Below are 12,019 nucleotides of genomic sequence, written 5' to 3' on the forward strand. Positions count from 1 at the left end.
TCTTTAAGTTAATTGGAGAACATGATTAATGACAAAATTAGAAAGGTGAAGAATTGTGATTTAATATATTGTGCAAGGTGCAGAGATTTCAGATTCCAGCTTCCTTCGAGCAAGCATTTGCCAGTGTATTAGGCTAATAAAGGACTTTTAAGGTAAACAATGCTTCAGAGTCACTTGAAAAGTCCATACGTCAGAAACTTGACAGTATATAGATATGCCACCAAAAGACCATATCCAAAAACCAGATGTTGCAAGAAAAAAAGGCTCCAAGAAAGACAGATACAGCTGAGCAATTGAGACTCATGAGTCTCTGAATATCCCTAGTTTTTAGAAACATGGTACAGCACAAATCATGTAAGTCTTGGGAGGTGTTGTAAACCCAACTGCACGGGTCATGTCCAGGTCTTCTTTTGATAATCCAGGAGGTGGCTGGAAGGTGAATCTCTGCAGAAGACTAGTAAAGAACATGAATATCTCCGTTTTGGCAAGGGTCTCACCTGGACATAATCTCCGACCTGTAACAAGGAATAGAGATCAGAGGATTTGTATTTATTAGTTTTGTTAATAGTATTTTATTTCACCTTCTCAAGACATATTAGTCTGAGAGTTCACTGTAAAATTCAGAATAACAAATCCAACTTAAAAAGAGGTTGAAATGTAGCAATATCATATTGAGTTATGATATCGAAGAATAATGCAAATTCTGAAAGACTGATATACAGCCATTTAAAATATTCCTATAACTGGTCTGCAAAACTGAAGTATATCATGAATCCCATTATAGAGCTGAAACAGCAGGAATAAATATTTCTGTTTCCCAGAGTCATGATTTATTTAAAATATATATATTCTTAGGATGCCTTACCAATAAAACTGAAAGTAGAGATGTTCATAAGTACAGCTGGACCTTTTAATGCCTATGGCTATATTTCTTTCTAAACTGTGAGCATATAAATTTAATAAATTATTGTTATTACTATTATTATCACCTTCCTCATAGGGAACTTCTACGTTAGCAGGGAATTGGACAAGAATAACAGCTAAAAAACTATTGATGATTAACTTTTACTTCTTCTACCCAGTTTGGGAGATTTTAATCAAGGAGAAAAGCTGGATATCATTTTAATATCATTTAAAATAAGCTGCTACCTGCAGAGAAAGGCAAGAATGCATCTCTTTTTACAAATTTTCCTTCACTGCTGAGAAAATGTTCAGGGTAGAATTCGTGATATTTCTCCCACTGAGATTCATCATGGAGCACAGAAGTCAGCAAGGGAATCACATGGGTGCCCTAAAAGAGAAAGAAATGAGTAATTTAAGAATCAAGGTCATACATAATGCACCAAGTTATTCTATAATCCTAAAATCTCCAGTGTGGTACACAAGGCACTAATCTGCCCAGTCACCTACTCTAGATTGTATAGAGCAGGGGTGTCAAGCTGCCAGCCCACGGAGAGGATGCATCATGCTGAAACCGCGCCCAGCCCAGCTCCAGCAATGGGGAAAAAGTCATGATATGTCGCAACACATCACGTGACATGGCAAGTTTGACACCCCTGGTATAGAGAGATTTTTGAATTGTTGAACTTCTTTGGGTCTTTGTTTCCATTTATGCGACTATAAAATGACTTATGAAAGGCTTTTCTGTTATACTGCAAGCAAAAAAAAAACCCATCTTCATAGTTCCATAGTTCTTCTCCATATGCAATAGAAAGCTTCTTAATCCAAGGAAATATTAAGACTTCATAGTCTTTATTCCTGTCCTTATTCTCCATAGATAAAGGAGTCCTAACACAGCAGATTCACATACAGTCAGGTCCAGAAATATTGGGACATCGACACAATTCTAACATCTTTGGCTCTATACACCACCACAATGGATTTGGAATGAAACAAACACAATGTGCTTTAACTGCAGACTGTCAGCTTTAATGTGAGGGTATTTACATCCAACTCAGGTGAACGGTGTAGGAATTACAACAGTTGGCATATGTGCCTCCCACTTGGTAAGGGACCAATAGTAATGGGACAATTGGCTTCTCAGCTGTTCCATGGCCAGGTATGTGATATTCCCTCATTAGCCAATTACAATGTACAGATAAAAGGCCCAGAGTTCATTTCAAGTGTGCTATTTGCATTTGGAATCTGTTGCTGTCAACTCTCAAGATGAGATCCAAAGAGCTGTCGCTATCAGTGAAGCAAGCCATCATTAGGCTGAAGAAACAAAACAAACCCATCAGAGAGATAGCAAGAACATTAGGCGTGGCCAAAACAACTGTTTGGAACATTCTCAAAAAGAAGGAACGCACCGGTGAGCTCAGCAAGACCCGGGAGACCATGGAAAACAACTGTGGTGGATGACCGAAGAATTCTTTCCCTGATAAAGAAAACACCCTTCACAACAGTTGGCCAGATCAAGAACACTCTCCAGGAGGTACGTGTAAAAGGTAAGGTAAAGGTTCCCCCGCACATGTGTGCTAGTCGTTTCTGATTCTAGGGGCCGGTGCTCATCTCCGTTTCAAAGCCGAAGAGCCAGCGCTTGTCTGAGGACGTCTCCGTGGTCATGTGGCCGGCATGACTAGACGCCAAAGGCGCACGGAACGCTGTTACCTTCCCACCGTAGTGGTCCCTATTTTTCTACTTGCATTTTTACGTGCTTTCGAACTGCTAGGTTGGCAGAAGCTGGGACGAGTAACAGGCGCTCACTCTGTTACGTGGCACTCGGGATTCGACCCGCCAAACTGCCGACCTTCTGATCGACAAGCTCAGCATCCCGACCCACTGAGCCACCACGTCCCTTTTATTGTCAAAGTTTGTCAAAGTCAACAATCAAGTGAAGACTTCATCAGAGTGAATACAGAGGGTTCACCACAAGATGTAAACCATTGGTGAGCCTCAAAAACAGGAAGGCCAGATTAGAGTTTGCCAAACGACATCTAAAAAAGCCTTCACAGTTCTGGAACAACATCCTATGGACAGATGAGACCAAGATCAACTTGTACCAGAATGATGGGAAGAGAAGAGTATGGAGAAGGAAAGGAACTGCTCATGATCCTAAGCATACCACCTCATCAGTGAAGCGTGGTGGTAGTGTCATGGCGTGGGCATGTATGGCTGCCAATGGAACTGGTTCTCTTGTATCTATTGATGATGTGACTGCTGACAAAAGCAGCAGGATGAAGTCTGATGTGTTTTGGGCAATATTATCTGCTCACATTCAGCCAAATGCTGCAGAACTCATTGGACGGCACTTCACAGTGCAGATGGACAATGACCCAAAGCATACTGCAAAAGCAACCAAAGAGTTTATGAAGGGACAGAAGTGGAATGTTATGCAATGGCCAAGTCAATCACCTGACCTGAATCCCATTGAGCATGCATTTCACTTGCTGAAGACAAAACTGAAGGGAAAATGCCCCAAGAACAAGCAGGAACTGAAGATAGTTGCAGTAGAGGCCTGGCAAAGCATCACCAGGGATGAAACCCAGCGTCTGGTGATGTCTATGCGTTCCAGACTTCAGGCTGTGATTGTCTGCAAAGGATTTGCAACCAAGTATTAAAAAGGGAAAGTTTGATTTATGATTATTATTCTGTCCCATTACTATTGGTCCCTTACCAAGTGGGAGGCACATATGCCAACTGTTGTAATTCCTACACCGTTCACCTGAGTTGGATGTAAATACCCTCAAATTAAAGCTGACAGTCTGCAGTTAAAGCACATTGTGTTTGTTTCATTTCAAATTCATTGTGGTGGTGTATAGAGCCAAAGATGTTAGAATTGTGTCGATGTCCCAATATTTCTGGACCTGACTGTATGTTGCATGTAGATGGCAGAACAAAAAGGGTCAATAAATACAGTATTCTATGAGAATGTATTAGGATCTATGAGAAACATCGTCACTTAATTATTCTTAAGAATAGCTTGCATTCCTATTTGATCATTATGGTGGTATAAACTCTGATTTTTTTGGCTACCATAGATTAATATAACTCTCCCCCACACACAATATATACTTGGCTCTATATGTATGGAGGCTTGTGCCTCCATAGAGTTTGAATAAAATCAAATATGGCAGATTACTATATTCCTAAAATGAACAGAGTCTGTAGCAAGTGATTTATGAAAACTTTTGAAGATTGTTTGAACAGTACAAATACAATCACCTTTGGAATGAAGTAGCCCTTAAAATTAACATCCATTGTAGTTGCATGTGGCAAGTTTAATGGAACGACATCAGCATATCGTTGAACTTCATGGACTACAGCATCTGTGTATGGCATTTTTGTTCGGTGTTCGGCTCTTGGCTGAGCATATCCAACAACATTTATTATTTCTTCTTGGACCTTTTCTGAGATAATAAACAATGATAAAGATAAGTGCAATGTGTTGGATAGGGTGTTAACTTTTGGAAATATAAAATTGCAATGGCAGGAAATGCATTGAGGAGGAACAGTGCATTCACTAGTTCAGATTAAAGAATATACATGTCATAGTTCCAGCGGATGATCCCAACAAAGCAAGCACACCTGAGACATTGCAATCTGCACTGCCAGGCTTTATTGAGCATAGCATACTGGCACTAATGAATGCAAAAGCCAGCTCTGATTAAATTGGTGCGAAAGCAGTATATTAAAAGGATAGCAACTCCTTTTTCCACCTGACAGCACAGGTCACATTACCCAATTAAGCTCCAGACAATTATTATTATGAGAAAAAAATCTTCAGTTTCCAAAACAAACTGTGGATAATCATGCAGCTCCACAGCTGCAACACACATTCCATTCTTCCCGCTCTCCTCCCTGATTCTGTAGAAAAGCCAAGGGAAAAAAAATGTCCAAAACAGCATGACAATGCATGCAGAGAAACATAAGACAGAAGCTTTAATAGTACATATGATCCCTGTGCTTTTTACACATAATACTGTGATATATCAGATCGATCAATGTAGTGGCCTAGAGGCGGTGGTGGGATTCAGCCGGTTCGCACCACTTCGGCAGAACCAGTAGCTAATTTTTTGTTGCCCAAGCCCAGAATGGACTTCTGGAAGCAGCATCCACACAGAGAACTAGTTGTTCACATATTTGAATCCCACCACTGCCTAGAGGTGAATATGCCTCCCACTCTCAAAAGTTGAGAGTTCAATTCTAGACAGTGACAGATCAGGGTGCAAAGAAAAAATATCTGCTGCAAACTCTGTGTAGGCATCAGGAAGGGCATCCAGCCAATAAACACTCAACTCCATTTACCTGTCAGGACCCCACCCTGAAGCAAGGGACTAGAGCAGGGATGCTTGGCTGCCAGCAGTTTGGTGATGTGAGGAGCTTGTGGGGCACCGAGTTGTCCCCACATCAATTTAGACAGTATGATTTGTTCTGTGCCAACCTAGCCATCCCAAGTCAATGGGGCCCAGCCAGCTGCACCTACCTGGCAAGGCCTACCCAGCCACACCACCCTGGCCACTGTGAGCAGTCATAACCCATGCCTACCCACCCTTGTGGTTACCACTGCTGCACAGTTCCATGCAATGGACAGACTCCCACTACCCATCCTCTGCGAGTGCTGCTGCCACTAACAAGACACCAGAAGAAGCAAGGAGGTAAATACTCATACCTCCTCCTACTAATCTGCTTGCAGGCCAGATCTAAAGACATCAAAGGCCGGATCTGGCCCACAGGCCTTGAGTTTGACTTGTCTGTGATATATCAGACAACATTGTGTCACAATTTAACCTGACCATCCAGTTTGGTTGTGAAGAGACATTCTGTTGCTGGTTCCCCTCTTGAATAGGTGCCTGGAGGGTGAACCAGGTAGCAGGCCTTCTGAATGGCAGACCCGACTCAGTATGGAAGAATCTCCTTTGGAGCTACAAATGCAGCCTAGCCTATTGACACTTCATAAAATAGCCAAAGAAAAATCACAGACACAAAGATAAATCTTATTTCATTGCTAAAATGGTTTTCAAAAAGAAAAAAGGGTTGCTGAATCCCCTCAGGCTGTGACCCTCCTGTAACACCTCTTCATCTTCTGAGTCTGAGCTGGCCAGGAGAAAAGTAGTCCTGTTTCAGCAGGCATTGAGATTATAAGGTAGATTAAGCCATCTAAGGTAGATTAAGCCATTGTGAGAATTGTTATTGTTTCATGGGGATTTGAATAATTCTGGTTTGTGTTTATGTGGATATGACTTTATTGTTCCCTGCCTGGAGTCTCTGTTGGTCTTACTGGGTTTTGCATATTATAAGTAATATAATAGACTCCAATGTCTTGCACCATCATAGTTGTCCAGTAACTAACAGTATGTACTCACTAAATTCTACAGCTACACCATGCTTTGGATTTGGCTTCCAAAACATGCTCTGGAGAATAGAGAGGGATGGGGGGAAAAACAAATTGCTTTAAGGCAGATGTTTCATTTGTGCTTCTGCATGATTTAAGTCAGTACACAAAATTGGAAATGGAATTCTTTGCCTTTTTTCCCCTCTTTCACTCAGATATTATCCAAAGTCACTGTCACTTATGTTAATTACTCCACATCTAACACTGCATACCTGAAATCAAGATACTAAAGTAATGAAGCTGTCAAATTGTAAAGCACTTACTCTGAATTAAAGGGTACTTCATCATTAGCGTAAAGGCCCAAAATAGAGTGGTTGAAGTTGTTTCCACACCAGCAATGAATAGATTTGTCACGGATTCTTTTAGATTTTTATGGTTGAAATACCCATTGTTCTGGATCTTCCTTTCCTAGAGTTAAAAGAAAGAACTGGTTTTAAAATTGGTTTTAAAATGGTGCACTCTTGGACACATTGCAAAGTATGTGCAGTCTTCTCTAAAGCAATCTCTAGTTGCACCGAAGCAAATCAGCAATGTTCTGTCCAGATATTTTTTAAAAAGCCAAATTTCCACTCTTCCTCAGTGGAAATCTGCCTTGTCCAAAAGGTATTTAAATGCACTATTAGCATGCAAAATGTTTTAAGCCTGAAGTAGTCCATTTTGAGTCCAAAATGTTCTGACTTTACCAGATGTTTTTCAACCATTCTGAAAATGTTCCAAACTCAGATCAGTCTGGTTTTGCAATGACTTCTGTTTGCTGTCGAACCCTCTATCAGCTAAGGTTTAGACCTTAATACCAATGGGTAATCTTGTCTGCTAGTCCTTAAGTTTTAATGGATATTACCTATTTACAGAATCTTCACATGACTCCACAAAGTTGACATTCTCACCACAGGTTCTAAAATGTTCTGGTAAAAACCTTTTTGATACTGTCATCTCTCCTTTGGGATTGCTATACAATTTATAAATAATGATCCACATGAAAGTTATTATTCAGGAGGTTACAATTCCACACACCTCTGAGGGTTTTTTTAAAAAAAATCTTCAGTTTCATAACCATCATTGGAAGAGATTAATTCTATGCTTTCTCTCAATGCCTCTGTGTGTGAGTGTGTGTATGAGTGAGTGAGTGAGTGAGTGTGAGTAAGTGAGTGAGTGTATCAATTTCTGTAGCTGGATTGTATTTGTGTAAGTAACTAAATTGATGTATATGTAAGTAGAGAGCCTATTTAGTGTACTGCTGAAGGCATTCGGCTTGAAGCTGGGAGACGGTGAATTTTAGTCTTCCGTTAGGCATGAAACCAGCTGGGTGACCTTGGCCAGTCATTCTCTCTCAGGTTTAGTAAGCAGGAAGTACAAACCACTTCTGAAATCTTGCCAAGAATACATCACCTGAATATTGTCCATCTCCAGTGACATTTCCTAAAGAAATGAAACGCCATGTACAAAAGCCTGCATCTCTCAGTTAATGATGTTGGATTAATCTAAATCTGGCCAATGTTTAATATATTCACAATTTATTCATTGTGTTTTAAATCATTTTTTTTACAAAAACCCTTTGAAAATATGTAACTGTTAATTGTAAGTCTTTGAACATATTTTTTCCTGAAATATTGTATATTACTTTCTATGCAATTGATATAACTACCCCAATAATACTCTTTTTATGTGCAGCTATATCTTTTTTGTGCAAATTTTCTATGAAACAAAACATCATAATTAAATATAATGTTCCTCAAATGTGTGCCAACTTGTAAGAATTACAAACAAATTGTTCATTATTGATATCAATGCAGAGGCAGAATTCATTATGGGGTTCATAACATTATAATTTACAAGAAATATATAAATGGATTCTGGGTTATTATTATTCTAGGATTTTCAAGTGCTTTGAAATTAGGCTAAATGTGATTAGTGACCATAATAATGCTGGTTAGTGAGTATAATACAAAAAACCTTTCAACATTACAGTACTGAAGGCAAAATAAATAATTGGAGATCATTGCGAATATGCTAGGCTTGTTTTTTCCCCCCTATAATAAGGATTGTTGCCAATTGTGGGTACTTCCATTTGCAAAATGTGATGGAAAACTTCAAGCTGCCATTTCTGCACATTACATTACCTTTTTCTGTTGTACAAGATATGAATCAATAAAGTTTCTTGGGTTATTTTCATCCAGATTATTGAGACATTGGATGAAGTTTTCCTTGACAAAAGCATTCAATCCCCTTCCATTCTTCAGGGCTTTCTTATAAGTGCCAAAAAGGAAGCCAAGTATGGGAAACATGTTATACAGCTGAAACATACAAAATAACAGAGATAACAAAGAAGACGCATACCTAGAATATCATTTTGGATAGACTTACAAATAGCAAAAGCAATAGCACTTACACTTACAGTATATACCCCTTCACAGCGCTTTACAGCCCTCTCTAAGTGATTTTACAGAGTCAAATGATATCTGTTTATATATATAGATAATAATATAGACCAATTACAATTCAGAAATTGACTTCCTTTTAGTTTCCTTAAACATAGGGCTTGCAATATGCAGTGTACAGGAATTTTTTCCACCACAAATTTGGTGGAGAATTTTGGAGGTTCTGTCATAAACAGTTCTAGTTAATATTGTGTTGCTCTCATTAACATGTATAATTCTCATCTAGTTGTTCTTAGTGATTGAAACACATTTGAATTAGATTCTAGCCTTTCTTACATATCTTCTGTAAATTGACTGGAAAATGGAAACAGAGTTGCATCAAGTTCCCACTGCAAAAACCATTTGATATAGATATAAATATGACATACATCCATACATATTTGGATACTCGAGTGGAATAATGATGGAAATATTGTGTCACTTTTAAATATATATTTTGAATCATCCCAAACTTTTTTGATATTAGACATTAGATTCTGGATTTTGCAATGAATGCTGAAAAATGCACACTGCTGTGCCTACACACTAAATGAACTTTTCAGATGGATAATCATTACCTGCACTGAGGGGCTTCCCAAAAGCCTGGCATTTTCTGTTGCCAAGTTCAATAATTTCATAAAACCTGGATCTTCAAAGTCATATCGCTTCCCAACTAAAATGGATACTGTGATATTGGCAACAGCTGCAGTCATAATTCCTCTGAATTCAAATGGTGTTCCTATACATCAAATGTAGAATTTCATCAAAATGTTAATATAATATAAAATTATCATAACTACGTACTAACCTTATATTTTCACCACCTTGATTCTAGCATCAGTTGGCTTCTCTAATCAGAGTTAAAATATGGGTTTTTAAAATAAAACTCTGGAAATCTTTATGGATGATTTGATGACATTTGGACAGAAATCACAATGAGTTTTGTATTTGTGAATGGATAAGGATGAGTAGTTATGGGAAGAGGTAATCTCATAGGGAGTGGGACTCCATTAACTTTCCTGTATTTGTTGCAAGAAAAATCATGAGTCTTTTTTAAATAATCTTTTTTTTCTATCTCTCTTTTCTTTTCTTTTTAAAGTTCTTCTCTCTCTCTCTCTCTCTCTCTCTCTCTCTCTCTCTCTCTCTCTCTCATCCTTTTCTCTCTCCTATTTGCACTTTCTGTTTCCTCTATTTTATAGTTTTTTTTCTGATTTGAGTTTTTATTACCTTTTAGCATTGTAAAAGCCCTTCAATAAAATCTATTTAAACAGAACAACAGTTCTGCAAGTCTGGAATAGGTCATGAAGAAACCTCAACCCCTTCAAGATAACATAAGATAGATAACCTCTTTAGCCCAAGAAGAAACACCAACTCACCTTTATATGATTCAAACTTCTTTATCAGGAAACTGCACTCTTCAGCTATTCTGCTTTCCATAGACTTCTTACCCATCCCATAGTCCCGTAATGTGGTTAACATAAATCGCCTCATCACTTTCCAGTTCTCACCATGGGAAAAAGCTACTCCTGAAAAAACAAAGAGTATTCAAAATTTCAACTGATTCTGAAGAGAGCTACTCTCTACAGGTAATGAAGTGGCTGGAACAGACCACTCAAGACAGCTGGTAACTTTAACAGATTTATTAGGACAGAGCAATAATAACAGGAGCCTTTCAGCTTTTTATAGTCTGGCGCTGGTCGTCTTGTCCAATCACCGGCCGGTCTTTTTCCCGCTTTGCTTCCGCTCCAATCAGCTCCGCGGAACGCCTGACAGCTCGGCTCCTCGTGCTGGCGGCATGTGTTGCTTTGACAGCTGAGAGCTGTCAGCTAGTGCGCCTGCGTGAGTCGGGAGTTTTGACAGCTGTCAAAACTCCCTCATGTTCGGCTGTCAAGCGCTTTACCTCATGGCCGGCTGTCAACGCTTTACCTTATGTTCTGAACCACTTAATAAACTATATACATATAATACAGGTAATCCATTGGCTCTTCCAACCCAAGGAACATTTCTTAAACATTCAGTTAAGTTTTCCAATTTTTCTATCTTAAAAATGTCTGTACTTCAACTCCCAGAATTCCCCAGCCAATTCTGTAAGTTGAAATCCATATGTCTTAATGAATAGAAAAATGTGGGTTAGACAGCATCACCACCAGATGGATTCATAGCTGGCTGACCAGCTGTACTCAGCGTGTGTTCCTCAATGGAACTGCATCTACATGGAAGGAAGTGTGTAGTGGGGTGCCCCAGGGCTCTGTTCTGGGCCCAGTGCTCTTCAACATCTTCATCAACGATTTGGATGAGGGGATAGATGGGGAACTCATCAAATCTGCAGATGACACCAAGCTGGCAGGAATAGCCAACACTCCAGAAGACAGGCTTAAGATACAGGAGGATCTGGACAGACTTGAACATTGGGCGCTATCTAACAAAATGAAATTCAATGGTGAAAAAAGTAAGGTTCTACATTTAGGCAAGAAAAACCAAATGTACAGGTATACTATAGGCAAATCTTTTAGAGACCGAGTGCCCAAACTGCAACCCAAAACCCACTTATTAATCGTCGGGTGCCAGGTGGGTGTGGCCCATTGGGTGGGCGTGGCCCATTGGGTAGGCATGGCTGCGGTGGTAACGGCAGACTAGGTGGGACTAAAAAGTTCAATCAATCAATTCCAACTTTGCAAGATCTTTTTTCCCCCCGCAAAAAGATGAAATTGATTGATTCAACCTTTTTTTGTTTTTGCACATGGCTGTAGAGGCCTAAACCAAAAAGGTTTTATAAAGGATTAGGATGATGGTGTGCATGCCCACAGAGAGGGTTCTGTGTGCCACCCATGGCACGCATGCCATAGGTTCACCACCACAGGTATAGGGGGTACCTTGCTCAATAGTAGTAACTGTGAGAGGGATCTCCGAGTCCTAGTGGACAATCACTTAAATATGAGCCAGTAGTGTGCTGCAGCTCCCAAAAAAGCCAACACAGTGCTAGGCTTCATTAAAAGAGGAATAGAATCAAGATCACGTGACGTATTAATACCATTTTACAATGCCTTGGTAAGGCCACACCTGGAATACTGCATCCAGTTTTGGTCACCACAATGTAAAAAGGATATTGAGAGTCTGGAAAGAGTACAGAGTAGAGCAACAAAGATGATTAGGAAACTGGAGGCTAAAACATATAGGGAACAGTTGCTGGAATTGGATATGTGTAGTTTAACGAAGAGAAGGGTGAGGGGTGACATGATAGCAGTGTTCCAATATCTCAGGGCCTGCC

General features: G+C 39.5%; 1 protein-coding gene and 1 long non-coding RNA gene across 2 annotated transcripts in view; one reads left to right on the forward strand and one right to left on the reverse strand.

Annotated features, from left to right (window-relative positions):
- LOC310632646 overlaps positions 1–12,019 on the forward strand; it is a 1,302,393-nt gene that overhangs the window by 595,201 nt on the left and 695,173 nt on the right. The gene's annotated exons all lie outside the window — the stretch shown is intronic.
- Positions 1–12,019, reverse strand: part of LOC310632522 (cytochrome P450 2K6-like) — a gene marked incomplete at both ends in the record, with an annotated part of 46,335 nt that overhangs the window by 17,520 nt on the left and 16,796 nt on the right. Inside the window, 7 exons of the mRNA XM_083349751.1 lie at positions 343–515; positions 1,150–1,291; positions 4,165–4,349; positions 6,598–6,742; positions 8,455–8,628; positions 9,330–9,490; positions 10,128–10,277. Of these exons, the coding sequence (XP_083205877.1) occupies positions 343–515; positions 1,150–1,291; positions 4,165–4,349; positions 6,598–6,742; positions 8,455–8,628; positions 9,330–9,490; positions 10,128–10,277 (1,130 nt within the window). The remainder of the gene's footprint in view (positions 1–342; positions 516–1,149; positions 1,292–4,164; positions 4,350–6,597; positions 6,743–8,454; positions 8,629–9,329; positions 9,491–10,127; positions 10,278–12,019) is intronic.

Source organism: Vipera ursinii, assembly GCF_947247035.1.
Source record: "Vipera ursinii genome assembly, chromosome: 1".
Taxonomy (NCBI): Eukaryota; Metazoa; Chordata; class Lepidosauria; order Squamata; family Viperidae; genus Vipera; species Vipera ursinii.